General features: G+C 36.8%; 2 protein-coding genes and 1 pseudogene across 5 annotated transcripts in view; all 3 read left to right on the forward strand.

Annotated features, from left to right (window-relative positions):
- Positions 1–4,563: 4,563 nt before the first annotated feature.
- The window catches only part of LOC104086214 (putative late blight resistance protein homolog R1B-16), a 31,308-nt gene continuing 15,779 nt past the window's right edge, over positions 4,564–20,092 (forward strand). The window contains exon 1 of the mRNA XM_070186055.1: positions 4,564–4,582. The gene's annotated coding sequence lies outside the window, so the exon portion shown is untranslated. The remainder of the gene's footprint in view (positions 4,583–20,092) is intronic.
- Positions 10,813–15,132, forward strand: LOC104086213 (putative late blight resistance protein homolog R1B-12; annotated as a pseudogene).
- LOC104086216 (putative late blight resistance protein homolog R1A-3) overlaps positions 15,596–20,092 on the forward strand; it is a 59,966-nt gene continuing 55,469 nt past the window's right edge. For 2 of the 4 annotated variants that reach the window (XM_070186046.1, XM_070186045.1), the window contains exons 1-2: positions 15,597–15,806; positions 16,179–20,016. In XM_070186046.1, the coding sequence (XP_070042147.1) occupies positions 16,195–20,016 (3,822 nt within the window). In that variant the 5' untranslated portion in view covers positions 15,597–15,806; positions 16,179–16,194. Of the gene's footprint in view, positions 15,807–16,178; positions 20,074–20,092 lie in introns of those variants that run through there. The other 2 variants (XM_070186044.1, XM_070186047.1) reach the window with 2 other exon arrangements.

A 20,092-nucleotide genomic window follows, 5' to 3' on the forward strand; every position in this document is an offset into this window, starting at 1 on the left:
TGGTTTACATATTGTTTGACTAGTTTTGGAGCGACGAGCATCAATTTGAGATATTAGAGGGCTTTGGAGCCAGATATGAAATTTCGGAGCGAGGTAAGTCTCATGTCTAACTCTGTGAGGGGGAAATTACCCTTAGGTGTTGTATATTGATGTGTGCTACTTGTTGTGGGGGCTACGTCATGCGAGGTCACGAGAGCCCGTACGTAGCTACATTCATGTTATTGTCTGGGTAGACTTAGGTTCCCATCATGCTATAGCTGTATTATTTGAGCAGTCTCTCGCCCATTAAATTCCTCTGTTTTACATTACTACTTGAGACCAGACTTTTTATTGTAGAGACTTCTCGAGTTCATGATTAGTCACCGAATAATTCTACTCCTCTTACGGCATGTTTCCGCGATATATATACTTCATTTAAAGGTTTTTGTTAAAGAAATTACAACTCACATGTTTATTCATGAGTGGGGTCAAGGACCCATCAAAACTTTCTCACTCTTATGAGATCGGGCCGTTCGCCTTGGCAGAAGTTTGTATTTCACTCTTATGGGATCGGGCCATTCGCCTCGGCAGAAATTTGTATTTCACTCTTATGGGATATGGCCGTTCGCCTCGGTAGGATTTATGTACCACACTCTCATGGGAGCGGGTCGTTCGCCTCGGTAGTTTAATATATGTATCTATGGTTCGGGCCATTCGACCCTCGGCAGTGCATAATTTAAATATTTATGTTGGATCGGTTCGTACGCCTCGGCATTTCCTATATCATATCCTCATGAAAATCGAGTGTAATATTTGTCAAGAAGCCGTGGTATCTGTAAATTTTTCCTTGATTAGAATTATAACAACCTGGTTGGTGAGATCCAGTATACATACATATATATATATATGCGCTCCGGTTGAGGAGGAATTTGCTAGTTAAGAGCTTGAGTTTATCGTAAGGAGGATAATTGTACCACATATTTATACTTGTTTATTTCACTTATTTACTTTATCTCGTATTTGCTCACCTCCTTACTGTACTTGATATTGTAGGACCACTAGCGAGTCTCGATGTCGACCCCTCGTCGCTACTTCTTCGGGATTAGGCTAGATACTTACTGGGTACACGTTGATTACGTAATCATACTACACTTGCTGCACATTTTTGTGCAGGTACATATGTGACTAGTGGCCTTGTGAGAGCAGAGACGCGTATGCATGCGGGGACTTACGTGAGGTGCATTCCATATTACGACCCGCAGCCAGCAGAGTCTCCTTCAGAGTTATTTGTATTCTTCCTGTCTAAGTTGTACTCTGGACAGATGTTGTACTTTATTTTTACTTCTTAGTTGATGCTCATACACTTGTGACACCGGGTTTTGAGGTGATTATGGGTTGTTCTATATTGAAATTGTTAAGAATATTATTATTTACACTGTAAATTCCATCTTTTACTATTTAATCGAAGGAAAATATGATTTCAAAAATATTAAAAATGAGAATCAAATCAAGTATTTATTTTTGGCTTGCCTGACGGCGATGTCCGACGCCATCATGACCTTAATAAAATTTGGGTCGTGACATCTTTCTTAGTAGGTCTTGATAGTAATCAACAAATACCTGAGCTATGCTGTCTTGATCAGTTTTTAGCTCACCCTGGTCATTCTTGATCTGAGTTATTGCTTTCTTCAATTTTCTATGCTTTATGACAGAGTGAAAGTAGCTAGTATTATCATCTCCCAATTGCAGCCAAGTGACTTCACTCCTCTATTGCAAATATACTTCTGCTAAGTAGTGTTTTAAAAGGCATTTTTGGGGCGAGGTGCACTAAAAACGCCCTGAAGCGATGGTGTGGGGCGAAAGTCTCAAGAGGCGTACGCCCATCAATTTGGGGCGTACGCCCGGGAGTTTGAGGCGCGATTTTTTAGTGAGGCGTAAGCCCTAAAGACCTTTTCAAAGTAAAATAAAAATTGTTGAATAAGTCCTTCATATAATACCCAAATTCTCAAAAGTCAGTTTGGTAATTACTCAAAAGGTTTAAAAAGGAACTGAAATGCATTAAATTTAAAAGTCAAGACCTTTTTGATTGATTGAAACCCTAATTCATGGTCTTTTCTAATTTTTTATCTTGTCCGCTAATCTGCTGATATCTCCCAAAGTAACGAATATTCAATTATTATTTTTTACAAATACAAAGAGAACTCCATTCTCCTTTATAGCAACAAGTTCAAAGTTCAAATTGAAGGTTAGTCATCCTTTTGTTCCTCCATGTAGAAAATTTTATTCTTATAGACTCAAGTTACTTGCGCTTATAAGTAGCGTGTAATAGATTGAGCGCGCACGCACACACACACACAAACACACACATATATATATATATATATATATATATATATATATATATATATATATATGCATATACTCACATATTTATAGTTTTCTTTATTTTTTATGCAATTTTACTTGTTTATAAATATTTGCTGTAGTTATATTATTTTATAAAATATTAAAAAATAAATACCTATGGGGCTTACGCCCCATGCCTCGGGGCTTATGCCTCGTTGAGGCATATGTAAAATGCCTCGCCTTACGCCCGCATCTTTTAAAACACTGCTGCTAAGTAAGATGATCTTTTGAATTTCAGATACTTCTCCTTTTCAATTGCTTGGAAGTTCAATATCTAAAGGTCTAGTATGTAATAGAATCTCAGCCTGGTACAAAGCCTTTCTATCCTATTCTGCCTTTGCTACTATATTTCTGGCATGGTCCTTATTCATCTTCTTTAACTGCTTCTTGAGCAATTTCAGCCTCTTACCTATCTGAAACATTTTGTACCCCGCAACTTGCACCAACCATCCTTATTCTACCAGTCTTATAAAGTGAGGATGTTGAATCCAATTGTTGCAATATATGAATGATTTCACATGCTTGGCCCTGTCTTCAGCAATGACTACCTTGGCAGGACAATGATCACTGATCCCTTCCAGCAAAAAAAATGGTCTTACTAGAGGGCAACACATCTAACCATGCTCCATTAATAAATGTCCAGTCTATTTTAGATAGGATTAGATGCTCATGCTTATCACTCCAAGTATATATGCTCCCTTGATAGGGTAATTCAATCAGCCCACATTCCTCAATACAATTAGCAAAATCCACCACCTCAGCCCATGATATAAGATTACCACCTACTCTATCTTCAGCTGTCAGTATTGAGTTGAAATCTCCAAGTATCAACCAAGGTTTTTGAATCTCTGCATTCAACCTAAGCAGGTTGTTCCATAATCCTATCATCTCTTCTCTTGTATTAAAGACATACATAAAAGTTACTACAAAATGAAACTTGTAGAGGAATATGCAATACCTCACATGTGATCATTTGTGCATTCATAGTCAGTGGCATCACCAGAATATAATCTGGCCTCCAGGTAACCAAAATTCTACCATTATAATGGTATTCTAGATTTGTCAAGTACTGCCACCCTCCAAAGAGATTACTTGCTACTTGGCTGACTTTGCTACTTTTATTTTGTTTTCTAGTAGTCCAATCAGTCCTACTCTTTCCTTACTGCAAAGAAGTTTGACCTCTGTTTGCTTATTCGGGCCATTTAAGCCCCTTACATTCCAACTGAGGATGTTATCCACTCCGTGAGTGAGGCATATGTTGGCCTCCCTCTTTCTCAACAGCCACATTAGTTTGGCTGCTTGTCTCTGGCAAGTACTTGAAATGTATTTTGCTTTACCATTTGCTGATTTGGCTTCTATTGGTATCTCCTTTGATTCCTTAGTGTGACCTATCATGTAGATTACATCCTAGGTTTCTCATCATGGACATATTTTTGAAATGTTTGTGCTTCCTTCTCTATTGGTTGTTGTACCTGTGCTTTCTTTGGGGTGTTACTTGTCTGCCCCTTCTCACTAATTGAAGTAGTCCTTTTCTGCTGCCCCTGCTTGTTATGTATTTGTCCCTCTAAAATCTGTGGATTCTTAAGAGGTAGCTCCTGCATATTCACTACATTGACCTCATTGGTATTTTGTTCTCCTTGGTTAGTTGCTTTCTTCTTCCTGCACATTTCCTCTGAGTGGTCATATTTCTTGCAAAATTTACATAGTGTGGGCTGCCAGTCATAACTAACCTTCTGCTCAACTATGTTACCTTTTTCATTCCTGAAGTAAATTGTATCTGATAGTTGTGCATCCAATTCCAGTTCAACTAATAGTCTTGCAAAGTTTAAACCAAGTTTCTTCTCTGTATTATGGTTAACCATTAGAGGTTTCCCAACTAAGCTGCCTATTTTGCTTAGACCTTTCGCACTCCGGTATTTGAAATTCAAACCAGAAAATCGTATCCATATAGGGACAGTACTCAACTCTTCCCTACTAAATTCTATGTCTGGGCTCCAAGCCTTTACAATAAAAGTTTTATTATCAAAATGATAAATTCCTCCTTGAACCACTTCGTTCTTTCCTTCAGCTGCATCAAACCGTACCCACACAACTCCATTCTTCAAAACTCTATACAACCCTTTTGATCTCCCCAACCATCTCTGTGTACTAGCAATATGGCATCACCTTGTGGCATATTCCATTCATGATCATTGAGGTAAGTTTTGTTGATCCATAATTTCCTTTTTCATACTTTTAAAGTTTATTTTAAAAATAATTAAATAAATTATTCATCCCTAGAACCTAATCAATATATCTTGCTAGAGTATGTGAATTTGAGGAATTAGAGAGAATGGAGTAGGGACTCTTCTTTTCTCCTTCAAACCTTCTTCCATTTATATGTTACTATTTTCCGATAAGAGTTGCTGCTTGACTTGAGCCAAGGGTCTATTGAAAACGTGCTTTTTATTTTTTCAAGGTAGGGATAAGGTCTACGTACACTCTACGCTCCCCAGATCCTACTTGTGAGAATATATTGGGTATATTGTTGTTGTTGTTTTCCGATAAGAGTAGGTTAGGTTTTTCTTCTACTGCAACTTTTATTGAATTATTTATTTTGTTGATACGCTCATTTATGTGATTATCTCTTTTGGTCCATTTTAGGATTGGATCGGAAGATGGAAATACAAAAAAGGCGGAAGAAGACTAAAGCACATTAGCTAGCTTGATTTATGATAAGACTTGAGCTGAACTTGTGTTGACTTTTGTTTGTTTGCAAATCTCTAAGTTGGTTTCACTTGTTATCTCTAAGTCAAGTTCCTCATGAATTGCTAGGACAACTACATGAATCCATTTACTTTTACTTTGATAAGAATTACTACTATTAAATGTGAATACAATTCAATATGAGAATATATATAGTCTATGCAAAAGAATAATAGTGAAATATAAGGGGCATATTTGTCCTCTTGTAAATTAAATTACGGAAAATGGTCATATTTGCTCATGTACTTTGAAAATATGCAAAAAATAGGTCTCAATTATGAATTTTGGGTGAAGTGTGTGGCCGGAGGCGTAAGCCCGGGCGCTTGAAGCGTGTAAGTCTGACGAGACAAGAGGCAGTAATTTACTCATATAAATGAACGACGTGTGTTTTGCATGTCAAATTTTTTCACTTAATCATAATTAATTAATATATATTCTCACAGTATTAAATCACTTAACCATGGTAAATTAATATGGTTTAACGAAGATTGATGTAACATAAGTTGGGCAAACTTGCAGGAATTTCTACTTCATGTAGGAAAGATGGCTCATAACAAGATGTTGTCAAGATTAATCAAATTGAGACATTTGAAATGGAGTTAACATTTTTGAGAACTTTTTTCAAGTACCCTTATGCTCTTTTGCCTAATTCCTTAGTTAAAATCACAAACAAGGCTCAATTGATCGCAGAAATATAATGCTTAACTCAGTTTTTGGTGGAATTCCAGATGAATACAAAACTAACCTTAATGTGGAAAGGATAGTATCACAGTTGCTGGTATTCATTGATTGTGTTACCAGATTAAGTTACAGTTATGAAATGAATGATTTCTCATTCTCTCGGTTGGAATATATGGATTGTGTCGACAAGAATCTAAATGATGCACCGAGGTACTTACTCAGGTCTGACCCATTTTGTTGTTTAGCTGTATTTGTAAAAATAATTATGGAGAAGATAAAATAACATAAATATAAATGAAACAGAATTTGATCCGAGCCCACTGAATTCACAGTGTTTCCTTAAGGAATTTAATCCCCTCCTAGTACCCAAGGTTGTGGATTATTTCCTCCCAGAATAGAACGAATTACACACTGGTGTAGCAATACTTCAAACACCAATGTTTCGGCGAACACAAAAATCGGCAGCAAATCACACTTACTGATGCTTTGTTTGTAGTTAAAACAATACAGAAGAAAGGAGGAGAAGTCAGAAATTGGTATGGAAAATCTGAGAGAATGGACTGGTATTTATAGCCAATGTTGAGCTCAATCTGAAGAGGTGCAACTCTTCATATCCGAAGAGGTGCCAACTGTTTCTTCAAATCCGAAGAGGTGCAAACTGTTCTTCAACTCTTCAGATTTGAAGAGGTACAAACTGTTCTTCTGAAGAGGTGCAAACTATTTTGTAAATGTCTTTTACAAAAAGTGAAGGACATATACTATTACGTTTGGATTTAATATTAATATTCCGTTTACAAAAAATCGGATATTTAATAATAATTCTATTAATATTTACTATTAACAAATAAATTTGGTCCAAAAAATTAATCAATCAATCGATCATTTGACAGAATCCGAATCCGAATCTGAAGCCGAAGCCGTAGCCGTAGCCTAAGCCGTAGCCGTAGCCGAAGCCGAGCCGAGCGAGCGAGCGATGACGACGGCGCGAAGCTTGCCTTCTTCTTAACTCTTTTAGAGCTAGAAGAAGTGCAATTGTATATATACCCATCAAAATCTCTCCCTCTTCCAATATGGGACAATATCCCTTTGTCAAGGAGGGAAACTCAAATATTTTCAATTTCTCTCCATTTCCCATTCACTCTCTTTTAAGCTACATTTATGCTTAAAAAACCCAACAATCCCCCACATGAATGGGGAATGGCTGTATCATGGAAATATGCATGAAAAACTGTGTGATTCGCAAGCAAGGATTAATTGTATCAGGATAAGTAGGTTTCCCTTTGAACTTTCCGTAGTGAACTTATGTTGGATATACTCGGTCAATCGGTAGATTTGATATCTTTGAACCGTCGAACTTTGGTGTATACCTAGACAACCATAAGTCACACAACCGACCCTTAACCGTCTTTGGCTCTCATTGTTGTGTTCGTTTCAGCCATGAACACTGCCTAGTTTAATAAGTGCGTAGAGAATTGGCCTTATAAAATTCTCCTTGAAGCGGCTAACACTTCACACTTACATAGGTGATTCCTAAACATGTCATCCCGTAGATACATTATTTGATATACCCCGTATCAAATTTAAAAATCATTAAAAAGCCTTAATGTTTTATCCTTGGTACTGAACATTATCTTATCACGAGAATGGACCAAACTTTTAGTTGACAATGTTGAACCGTCATTATTGACTTTGTTTGATCTCCTTGAACCTAGATCTTGGGATCTCCAGTCTTCTAGGTAGAGTTACCGCCACAATGGCTTGTTCTCGGCCATAGTCCCATTCCCTCGATGATTTCTCAACTACCTCTCTAGTTAGGCCTTTTGTAAGTGGATCCGATATATTATCGCTTGACTTTACATAGTCAATCGTGATAATTCCTCTAGAGAGTAATTGCCTAATGGTTTTATGTCTTCGTCATATATGACGAGATTTACCGTTATACATCACGCTCCCAGCCCTTCCAATTGCATCTTGACTATCGCAATGTATGCATATTGGTGCCAACGGTTTTGGGCCAAAATGGAATGTCTTCCAAGAAATTTCAGAGCCATTCAGCTTCTTCACCGGCTTTATCTAAGGCTATGAATTCAGCTTCGATTGTAGAGCGGGCAATACAAGTTTGCTTGGAAAACTTTCAAGATACCGCTCCTCCACCAATAGTGAATACATATCCACTTGTGGACTTAGAATCAGTTGAACCGGTGATCCAATTTGCATCACAATATCCCTCAATCACCGCAGGATATTTACTGTAGTGCAAAGCAAAGTCCTGGGTATGTTCTAAATATCTCAAAATTCGTTTCATTGCCATCCAATGAGATTGACCTGGATTGTTCGTATATCGACTCAATTTGCTTATAGCACAAGCTATATCAGGTCGTGTACAATTCATGATGTACATTAAGCATCCCAACACACGAGCATAATCCAATTGTGATATGCTTTGGCCTTTGTTCTTTGCAAATGCAAGATTCACGTCAATTGGAGTCTTTGCAACTTTAAACCCTAAGTGCTTGAATTTTCCAAGTACTGTCTTAATATAATGAGATTGTGACAATGCAGACCTTGAGGAATCTTATTTATCTTAATCCCTAGAATTAAATCAGCAACTCTCAAGTCCTTCATATCAAACTTGCTAGTTAGCATACACTTATTCGCATTTCTGTTGGCAATGTCATTACTCATTATTAGCATATCATCCACATATAAGCAAACAATGACTATGTGATTTGGAATATTTTTAATGTACACACATTTATCACATTCATTTATCCTAAAACCATTTGACAATATTGTTTGGTCAAATTTCGCATGCCATTGTTTGGGTGCTTGTTTTAGTCCGTAAAGAGACTTAACAAGTCTACATACCTTCTTTTCTTTACCAGGAACCACAAACCCTTCAGGTTATTCCATGTAGATTTCTTCCTCCAAGTCTCCATTTAAGAAGGCCGTCTTAACGTCCATTTGATGAATTTCAAGCCCATAAACTGCAGCTAATGCTACTAATATTCGTATGGACGTAATTCTTATAACCGGAGAGTATGTATCAAAATAATCAAGACCTTCTCGCTGTCTATACCCTTTGACTACAAGTCTTGCCTTATATTTATCAATAGTGCCATCATCTTTCATTTTTCTCTTAAAAATCCATTTAGAATCCAAAGGTTTATTTCCAGGAGGAAGATCAACCAATTCCCATGTATGGTTATTCAATATGGATTCTATTTTACTATTGACCGCCTCTTTCCAAAACAATGATTTCGAAGAAGACATAGCTTCTTTAAATGTTCGAGGCTCATTTTTCAATAAGAAAGTCACAAAATCTGGTCCAAATGAAGTAGACGTTCTTTGACATTTACTACGTCTTGGATCCTCCTGATTAAATATACTTTTTTTTGTTTCTTTCCTAGGTCGTTTAGATCCTTCATCAATCGACTCACATTCCTTGTTATACGGGTATATATTTTTAAAGAATTCAGCATTATCTTATTCTATAACTGTATTATTATGAATGTCGGGATTTTTTGATTTATGAACTAGAAATCGATATGCTTTACTATTGGTCGCATATCCTATGAAAACACAATCAACAGTTTTCGGTCCTATTTTTACTCTTTTGGGTTTAGAAATTTACACTTTTGCCAAACACCCCCACACTTTAAAATAATTCAAGTTGGGTTTCCTTCCTTTCCATTTTTCATATGGAATGGATTGTGTTTTGCTATGGGGTACTCGATTTAGTATCCAGTTAGCCGTAAGAACGGCTTCCCCCCACAAGTTCTGTGGCAAATCAGAACTTATCAACAATGCGTTCATCATCTCCTTTAATGAGCGATTCTTTCTTTCCACAATCCCATTGGATTGGGGCGTGTAAGGGGCAGTTGTTTGATGAATTATTCCATGTTCTAGACATATTTCTTCAAAAGGAGATTCATATTCGCCACCCCTATCACTTCTTATCATTTAATTTTCTTGTTAAGTTGCGTTTCAACTTCATTTTTGTATTGCCTGAATGCATCTATTGCTTCATCTTTACTATTAAGTAAGTAAACATAGCAATATCGAGTATTGTCATCAATAAAAGTTATGAAATACTTCTTTCCACCGCGAGATGGTATTGACTTCATGTCGCAAATATCTATGTGAATTAAGTCTAAAGGATTTGAATTCCTTTCAACTGACTTATAAGGATGTTTAACATACTTAGATTCCACACATATCTGACATTTTGATTTGTCGCATTCAAACATAGGCAATACTTCCAAATTAATTATTTTTCTCAAGGTTTTGTAATTGACATGACCCAAACGTATATGCCATAATTCATTTGACTCAAGTAAGTAAGAAAAAGCTGAAATTTTATTATTATTCTCAATAACTATTACATTCAGCTTGAAAAGGCCCTCAGTGAGGCAACCTTTTCCTACAAACATTTCATTCTTATTTATTACAACCTTATCAGATACAAAGACACATTTAAAACCATTCTTAACAAGAAGTCCAGCAGAGACTAAGTTCTTTCTAATCTCGGGAACATGAAGGACGTTGTTCAAGGTCACCACCTTACCAGAAGTCATTTTCATAAATATCTTTCCAGATCCTTCAATTTTTGTCGTTGCAGAATTTCCCATAGAAAGCATCTCTTCGGGTCCAACAAGAGCATATGTAGCAAATGCTTCTCTAACAGCACAAACATGGCGAGTGGCTCCAGAATCAATCCACCACTCCTTAGGATTTTCTACCAGGTTGCATTCAGAAAGCATAGCACACAAGTCATCGATATCTTCGTGCTTTTCAACCATGTTTGCTTGATCCTTCTTCTTGTCTTTCTTTGGAGCACGACAATCTGCAGATCTGTGTCCAGCTTTTCCATAGTTGTAGCAATTTCCGTTGAACCGCTTCTTGCTTGGGTTGTCAAGGAGAGAAACTCAAATATTTTCAATTTCCCTCCATTTCCCATTCACCCTCTTTTAAGCTATATTTATGCTTTAAAAACCCAACACATTTTTCAGTAAAGAAGTCAAAATTCTTCGGAAGACAGATAGATATTTCAAGCAATTGAAATGCATTCAAAAGAGAATGAAGTTTCTAAGATACTTATATGACACAGAGATTAATGGTTACATTGACCATGAGAAGCAAAAAGGTTTGAGCACTCGAATGCAAATCATGGCTAAAAACGTCGGACAGTTCTGTCTTGCTCTTTGGCTTAATGAGGATGGAGATGATACGGCTCATATCGAGGGTATACCTACTTATCTATTATCCGTTGTTGTGCTAGTCGAGCTGGAAATGAAGAATATTTTGCTCTGTGAAATAAAGGCTTTAAAGTTTATTCAATCAACCACGCTCAAGGACAAGAAACTACCAAAAGGATTTTCACATTATCTCCATAGTCTGCTGGTGTATCATAGGAATAAAAAGCTTGAGAACTTTCATACTAATGTCTCTGCTCGAAACATTGATATGGAAATAGACTTCTTGTTGGTTTTTCTTGGTGATATGCCAAATCATGTTGTTAATGGTAAGAGGTTAAATGAAGTCTTAGAAAAGGTAGGAGTTCTTGCCGGCGACATACTTTGTGTAATTCAAATGCAGCTTCTTGCAGGATGTACAATCAAGTATGACGCTAGCAAGATTGTGTTGGGCACGTGCCCATGTTGTGCAGCCAAAGGCCCAATGGCCTAATCTTATTCTCTTTTGGTTTCTATTTTTATTTGGAATTGGATTCGGTTTTTATTTCTATTTAGAGTTGGTTTTGCTTTAAGAGAAAGCACCACTCATTATCTATAAATAGGACAACCTTGGTGAATTATTTTATGCTCATTGGTACAAACCTTTGAAAGACTTAAGCACATAAGAGTGATTTTTGAGAGAGCTTTCATCAAGAGAGAAGAGAGGAAAAAAATATTCGTTTTGCTGCAGATTTTAATTCCGACCAGCCGATTTTAAATCACGTTTTCCGATTCGTTAATCATTGGATCGGGCTAAACATTTGCCTAAGTGTTCGTAACATCTTGGTCTTTGATTTAAACGGTGAAGATCGGATTTCGTGACCCGTAGCATCTGATTTCGAGCCTCGAACAACAACTTCATTTTTGTGAATTCTCTTCTTTCTTCAATTGATTTGTTGTTGCTCTTGTTGCTATTGTTGCTCCGTGTTTGGCACTTGTTGTGTAGCCAATTTGAAGAACTTTTATAACCCTCTTATTATTATAGTGAAGCTTTTTGGATCTTTGTGATCCCGTGGTTTTTACCTTCGATTTGAAGGGTTTTCCACGTTAAAATTTGGTGTTCTTTATCTTCTTTATTTTTGGGTTTGCCTCTTCCTCGACATAACAGTGGTATCATAGCTGGATACAGATATTGGAGAAAATTGAAGATCTAAAGGCATAAGTGGAAGAGAGGCACTACAAATCCTTAATATATAGCCAATCTCAGTTTCCCGCAGTTGGTGGATTGCGCTTTCTGGATTGTTTCCTAAGGAAATTGAATGAGATGTTGAAATCTGAATCGGATTTAGATTTCATGATGAAGCCTCATATTGACATTTTTGTAACACTCCTCAAATTTATAAAAGTTTCAAGACATGCTAAATATAGAATTTAATTTCTCTTTTTAATCTTGCCTTAAGTCTATAAAAATTATACGTTTATTACGGATTTAAACCCTTGTGATTGATTTTGAGTTACTTCTCTATCTATAAATAATTAGATATACAATTAGGAAAATATTAATAATTATAATAGTATTAATTATTAAAAGTAGGTATAATTAAATATTACTTAAGTTAAAACAACCAAAAAAAGAAAAAAAAAAAAAGAAAAAAAGGGAAAACAATAAAAGAAAGCACGTGACAGCCTTAGTCCATAAAGGGTTGTGCAAGGCAAAAGGATTAAACAAAAGGCCTTAAACAAACCAGAACGCCTCACGTTCTGTTTACTCATGCACAACAAAAGGGCTTAAAGCCTTATACGAAACAGAGGCAGCCACGAAATTTCTCGAGCACTGAAAATTCTAGGTTCACTAATTCTTGAACTCAGATATATAAATTTCCTATTGTCAATTATACTACAGTAGTAGTAGGTAAAAATTGAATAGTTAATTCCCTTCTTTCTCTGCATAAACAGTAAATTTCATGTTTAAGTGTAAAACTTTAAAATTGATTAAAATGCACTGGTTGTTATAGAATCGATTGTTTGGCGGGTATAAATTTGATTGGGGTCTATGTATTGGCTCGAAGAGTTTTGAGGTGAGTTGATATAACCCTTTACTAAAATGGTTTAACTCACAAAAGCACGCACACTTGAAAAGTCACAACAAGAAGTTTTAGAAAGAAAAGATTTTGGGAGTATCCTCTATTCTGAGAAGGGGTCATCGTCGAAGCCGAGGGTCCTGACCAAGGCATTGACTTCCTGAAACTACTTGTGCCAAAGTAGGGAGCACACGAGTCGAAGGTCTCGTTGCTGAGAATTTACTTAGCCAAGCTAAGGTATGATACATGAGCATTAAGAACCATGAAGCGAGTGGCACCTCGTGGATTGGGCCTATTCAATCAGGTTGGGATCGAACCCGTGCCGATCACACGGTGACTAAGACAGAAATAAGTCAGGATACTTATAACTCCCGAAGTATAAAGTGAAGTATTTTCTTATAAGAAAGAAAAAGAAAAGAATTTCTTTTAGAATATTCATAAAATGCTATTATGCAATTATTTTAGAATTGTTCTTAGAAGCTTTATGTTTTCTAGGCATTTAGAATCTTTGCTCGTAATGTATAATTTATTAAAGTTTCGTCCCATGTCGTTGAGACTCACTGAGTACAATGGATGGTGTTGACGTTCTCTTTTGGGAACCTACGTTAGTCTGCGGCACAACGTAGGAACCAGTTTTGCAGGCGAGCAAGCTACGGGTTAGGACTTCCCTCACTTCCAGTGCAATTGGTGAGCTCCGCTTTTGTTCGCGAAGTACTCGTTTGAGTCGTCATTATTTATCTATTTCTTTGTTTACTTAGAGAACTGGCCAAGAATCTCATGTCCTGACAAGTGTGTCAGTTTATCAGTAGAGGCTTCATAGACACAGTCGTTGGGTTAAGATTCATGTGTTTTTGATAATAACTTTGTAATATTTCAGTAGTTACTACGAATAAATTTTTGGAGTTGGTTTATTTTAGATATTTAAATTAATTAAAAGTATTTCGTTAAAGTATTGCCTTGTTGCATATAAAGTTTGAAGTTATAATAGATTTGATAAACGCAGATGGTTCACTCGGTCAAGTTTAGTGATCGGGTGCCGGTCACGGCTTGATCAGAAAATGGGTCATGACAATTTTAGAGAAAGAGCTCTCATCTCTAACATCCGTTTTCGGAGATGTTGCAAAAGTGCATCATGAGCATGAAATTCTTTAAGGTCTGTGAAAGCGTACTATCAATTTGGCATATGAAGCTGAAGTTGCCATTGACTCTATTCTTGCTCAATATAATACTCTTTGGCATTTATTTTGCTCATTTTCTGCAATCGTAAAAGAGATCAAGAATATTCGTGAGAAGGTGACTGAGATGAGGTTTAAGAACCTCCTTCCTCTTAAGCCCTGCTCTGTGATACAGCCATCTAAGCATCTGCCAATTCAACATAGAAATCTTAGGAATGATATGAGGAGATAGTGGGCTTTGAGAATGACACAAAAAGTATACTTCGGCTTCTGATTCGAGGAACAAATGAGCTTGATGTCATCCCAATTGTTGGGATGGGGGGACAAGGTAAAACTACTATTGCTAGAAAGGTGTATAATAATGACAACATCGTCTCTCATTTTGATGTTCGAGCATGGTACACCATTTCCCAAATACATAACCGGAGAGAGGTGTTACAAGAGATTTTCAGGTCCAAGTACAAGGTTGATGAGGTTGGCGAACTTGCTGACATGTTGAGGAAAAGCTTAGTGGGAAAGAGATACCTCATTGTCTTGGATGATATATGGGATGGTATGGCGTGGGATGAGTTAAGATTATCTTTCCCAGATGGTAGAAATGGAAGTAGAATAGTAGGGACAACTCGACTTGACAAAGTGAGTGAGGATGTCAAGCAACATAGTGATCCGTATTTCCTTCCATTCCTCACACCCGAAGAGAGTAGGGAATTGTTGCAGAAAAAAGTGTTTCAAAACGAAGCTTGCCCACCTGAACTACACGATGTGTGTCTAGATGTTGCAAGAATATGCAAAGGGCTGCCACTAGTGGTTGTCTTAGCAGCTGGAATAATTAAAAAGAAGAAAATGGAAGAATTTTAGTGGCATGAGGTTAAAGATGCTCTATTTTACTAATCAAAGCAAATGAACCAACAAATAATAAAAGAAATCTGCAACAAGCAGATACAGACATACAACTAACAGTGTGAATAACAACAAATTTCCGACGTCTATATCCAGGACATTATTTATGTACTTTAACAAAATATGGTGCATAAAAACAAGTTTAATATATTTGTCGACTGAATACTGCTGAAATATTCTTCTACTATGTAATATTTCATCTTCATCATCATCCTCTCTTATAAGAATGTGTAGCAATAATACTCACAAACAGAAATCGTTCCAGACACGGTGTATTTGATTGTTAATTAGAATGATAGGCAACTCTTGAGCTGTAACAGTACTACTTGCACATTAACTAATGCAACCATTGACTTTGAAGGCCAATAGGAATGGATTATCACCTGCAGATTAGCTGTCTCTCTGTATTAATAATACGATAAGCCCGCCGTTATTCATTAAATAATTCTTCCATTGACTTTTGGTAGCATTTAGATCCAGTCCAATAAACATTGAATGTTAGTTTGATTGAACCATAATTATTCATTCACTAATCTTGTTAGAGTATGCTAATGAGAGAAGGCCCTATAGACCGAAACCTTTCCTCCTTCCAACCTTTTATGCTGATATTAATCTTCACTTGTCATTAGAAGTTTTCTCCTACTGCAAACTTTGGTCTTTATCAGGTATATATTTCAATAATTCTTTTCTAATCTCACTTGACACGTTATATCCGAAAATAATTATTTGTCTCTTCAGCTATCATTGAAGTGAATTTGTTGAACCATGATTTAGCATTATAACCCCAGCAATATATTAGACACTGACAGTTTAGCTTTCTTCCTAAAATTTAACATCTTAAGAACGGAGAAGTGAAATGAAGCAACATTTACAATAGAAAGTAAGAAAATAGGAGGTTTGTGAAATTTTCCATAACCAAAATGGCAAGGAAGGTGTGTATAATCTTTCACATTAATTGTAGCTTCTAACAGTAGATATTGAAAGAGAAATGTTATTCTTAATGAAACTAATATTTCAAGAGTATGGTGAACTTGCAGGAATTATCTAAGGAAGATGGCTCGTAATGAAATTGAGGATATGTTAGATCACCTAAGAAGGATCAAGATTGGAGGTGATCTGAATAGTGTCAAGATTGATGAAATTGAGACACTTGAATTGGAGCTACGATTTTTGAGAACCTTTATAAAGTACTATCATTTTCTTTTGCCTGATTCCTTAGCCAAAATCATAAAGAAGGCCCAATTGATTGTGGAAATGCTTCACTCAGTTTTTGGTGGAATTCCAGATGAATGCAAAACTAACCTTAATGTGGAAAGGCTAGTATCACATTTGCTGGAGTTCATTGGAGGTAATGCCAGTTCAAGCTACAGTTATGAATTGAATGATTCCTATCTATCGGAATATATGGATTGCCTCGTCAAGAATCTAAATGATATACTGGTATCGCTGGAATTGGATGAGTCTGAAACTCTTTTGACGGATGGACTACTCCAGATAAATCGATGTTTAAAGCAAGTGAAAACCATTCAAAAGAAAATGAGCTTTTTTAGATACTTATATGCTACGGAGATGAATGGTTACATCGACCATGAGAAGCTGGAAGGTCTGGAGACTCGAATTCGGTTCATGGCTGACAATGTGGGACAATTCTGTTTTTCTTTGTGGATCTTGGATGAGGACGAAGATGATCTAAATAATATCTTAAGTAAACCTCCTTATCTACTATGCCTGATTATGCTTGTGGAACTGGAAATGAAGAAGATTTTTCGTGGTGAACTAAAAGGTTCGAAGTTTACCCAATCAAGAACTTTCAAGGACAAAAAATTGCCAAAAGGATTTTTGCATCATCTCCGTACTCTACTGGTGTATCTCAGTAACATAATTCTTGAGAACTTTCCAAATAATGTTTCTGCTCGAAATTTTGATTTGGCAATGGAGTTCTTGTTGGTTTTTCTTGCTGATGTGCCAAATCGATTTGTTAATGGTAAGAGGTTGAATGAGGTCTTGGAAAAGGTTGTTGCACTTGTGGGTGAAACATTATTTTTAAGTCAAAAGCTTCTTGCGAGCTCTACAATCAAATATCACACCAGCAAGACTAATCTTACTCCAACAGAGATAATTGAGAGAAGTGAAAATTTAAAGGCACAAGTAGAAGAGAGGTACTACAAATCCTTAAAATTCATTCCCTATGGTCAGTTTCCCACAGTTGGTGGAGTCAGCTTTTTGGGTTCTCTTTTAAGGAAGTTGGATGAAATATTGAAATCTGAATCAGGTTTAGTCATGTTGAAGCCTCATATTGTCATTTTAGAGAAAGAGCTCTCATCTCTAACATCCATTATAAGAGATGTCGCAAAGGTGCAACATGAACATGAAATTCTTAAAGATCTTCAGAGGCGTACTATCAATTTGTCATATGAAGCTGAAGTTGTCATTGACTCTATACTTGCTCAATATAATTCACTTTGGCATCTCTTTTGCTCACTTCCTACAATCATAGAAGAGATCAAGCATATTAGTGTGGAGGTGAGAGAGATGTGGTCGGAAAACCTTGATCTTAAGCCTTGCTATGTGGTAGAGCCATCTAAACATTTGCCAACTCAACAAAGCAATACTGTGAATGATGAGGAGATAGTTGGTTTTGAGAATGAAGCAGAACAAATAATTCGATATCTGATTCAAGGTACAAATGAGCTAGATACCATCCCAATTGTAGGCATGGGGGGACAAGGGAAAACGACTATTGCTAGAAAGGTGTATGACAATAAAATGATTGTTTCTCACTTTGATGGTCTAGCATGGTGTTGCATTTCCCAAACATATAACTGGATAGATTTACTACGAGAGATCCACAGTCAAGTTTCGAAGAACAAGGTAGATAAGGATGATGAACTTGCTCACATGTTGAAGAAAAGCTTAATGGGCAGGAGATATCTGATTGTCTTGGATGATATGTGGGATGTTAAGGCATGGGATGACTTAAGATTATCTTTCCCAAATGATGAAAATGGAAGTAGAATAATAGTAACAACTCGACTTGAGGAAGTGAGTAAGCAAGTCAAGCAACATACTGATCCTTATTCTCTTCCATTCCTCACACAAGAAAAGAGTTGCCAACTGCTGCAGAAAAAAGTGTTCCAACAGGAAGATTGCCCACCTGAACTACAAGATGTCAGTCTAGAAGTTGCAAAAACATGCAAAGGACTGCCTCTTGTTGTTGTCTTGGCAGCTGGAATTATTAAAAAGAAGAAAATGGAAGAATCTTGGTGGCGTGAGGTTAAAGATGCTCTATTTTCCTATGTTGGCAAGTCTGAAGGATATAGTCTTTCAACTATGCAGTTAAGTTATGATAACTTGCCCGATTATTTAAGACCTTGCCTTCTTTATATGGGGGTGTTTCCGGAGGATGCGAGAATTCCAGTGTCTAAGTTGATAAGCTTATGGATCGCGGAAGGCTTCGTGAAGAACATTGAATCTGGGAGGTTGGAAGAGGTAGCTGAAGGTTACTTGTTGGATCTCATTAGCAGTAACGTGGTAATGGTTTCAAGGAGAAGGTATAACGGTAAAGTCAAATACTGCAACGTTCATGATGTAGTGCTTCACTTTTGTTTTCGGAAGAGTAGAGAAGAAAAGTTTATGTTGGCAGTGAAGGGGCATCATACCTACTTTGAACCTTTAGTTTGGACGTTTAACGGCCCCATTGTAACTAAGCTTTCAGAGTTTGCAGTGAAGGGCCAATTTCAACCTTCCAATTGGAAGGAAAGTCGACTGATCTTCAATTTCACTGATGAGCCTTTCAAAACACGGAAGCCTTTCCACCAACACTTGAGGTCACTGATAACGACTACTGAAAGAGTAATTCGTTCTTGGGATCCCTATCTTCTGGTTAGTAAATTGAGACTTCTTAAGGTCTTGGATTTGAGTTCCTATGAAGTAAATATTTTGTTGTCATCTACATTGCTACCACTAATCTACCTGAAGTTCCTTGCAGTTTACACACATAAGTTCGTTTTTCATCCAAAACCACATCTGCGCCATCTAGAAACTTTAATCGTGAAGTGTGCTGGTAATTGTACAAGGTTACCAGCAGTGTTTTGGAAAATGAAAAAATTAAGGCATGTTGAGATTAGTTGGACTGATTTCGATTTGGAAAATAATAAGCAGCGGATCTTTAAAGAATCCTCTAAATTGGAAAGTTTGAGGATATTAAAGAATGTAGTACATCGAATTCGCGATGCCTATGGATTACTGGATGTTTTATCGCGGAGCTGTCCTAATCTTCAAGAACTTGCCATCAAGTTCATTGACTACATAGATTCTGATAGCGAGGATGATGCTGATAATGTGAATGATTCTGCAGAGATTTGTCTCAATTTGGAGAGTCTTACCCAGCTTCTAATACTTCGCCTTTTCATTCCCTCGTCCCAAGTTGTATCCAAGTTACACTTGCCTTCATGTTTAAAGAAGTTGGTACTACACACAGCTCGTATAGAAAACACGATTTCCTTTATTGCAGGACTACCAAGTCTAGAGTATCTCAAATTAAGAGATCCAAGGTGGGGTGAGTCAGAGGAACTTCAATCAGAAGAGTGGTGCCTCGGAGATATCACGTTCCATAAACTTAAGTTCTTAAAACTGGATCGCTTAGTTATCTCAAGGTGGGAAGCCTCAGAGGAATCTTTTCCACTTCTTGAAACACTTGTTATAAGATGGTGTAACGAGCTCGAGGAGATTCCCAATAGCTTTACAGATATTCAAACACTGAAACAGATTAAGGTGCTTTCATGCAGCAAAGACTCTCTCAAGGCTTCAGCTGTGAGAATTAAGGAAGAAGTCGAAGATATTGAAGGATGCGACCGTGTAGACATCATTATCAAAGTAAGTAGAAACAAACTCCTATGTGCTGTTTTCGAGTATCTACGTGCATCTAATTAACGTGCAAATAATATGTTTG

The sequence above is a fragment of the Nicotiana tomentosiformis genome, chromosome 9, assembly GCF_000390325.3.
Source record: "Nicotiana tomentosiformis chromosome 9, ASM39032v3, whole genome shotgun sequence".
Lineage (NCBI taxonomy): Eukaryota > Viridiplantae > Streptophyta > Magnoliopsida > Solanales > Solanaceae > Nicotiana > Nicotiana tomentosiformis.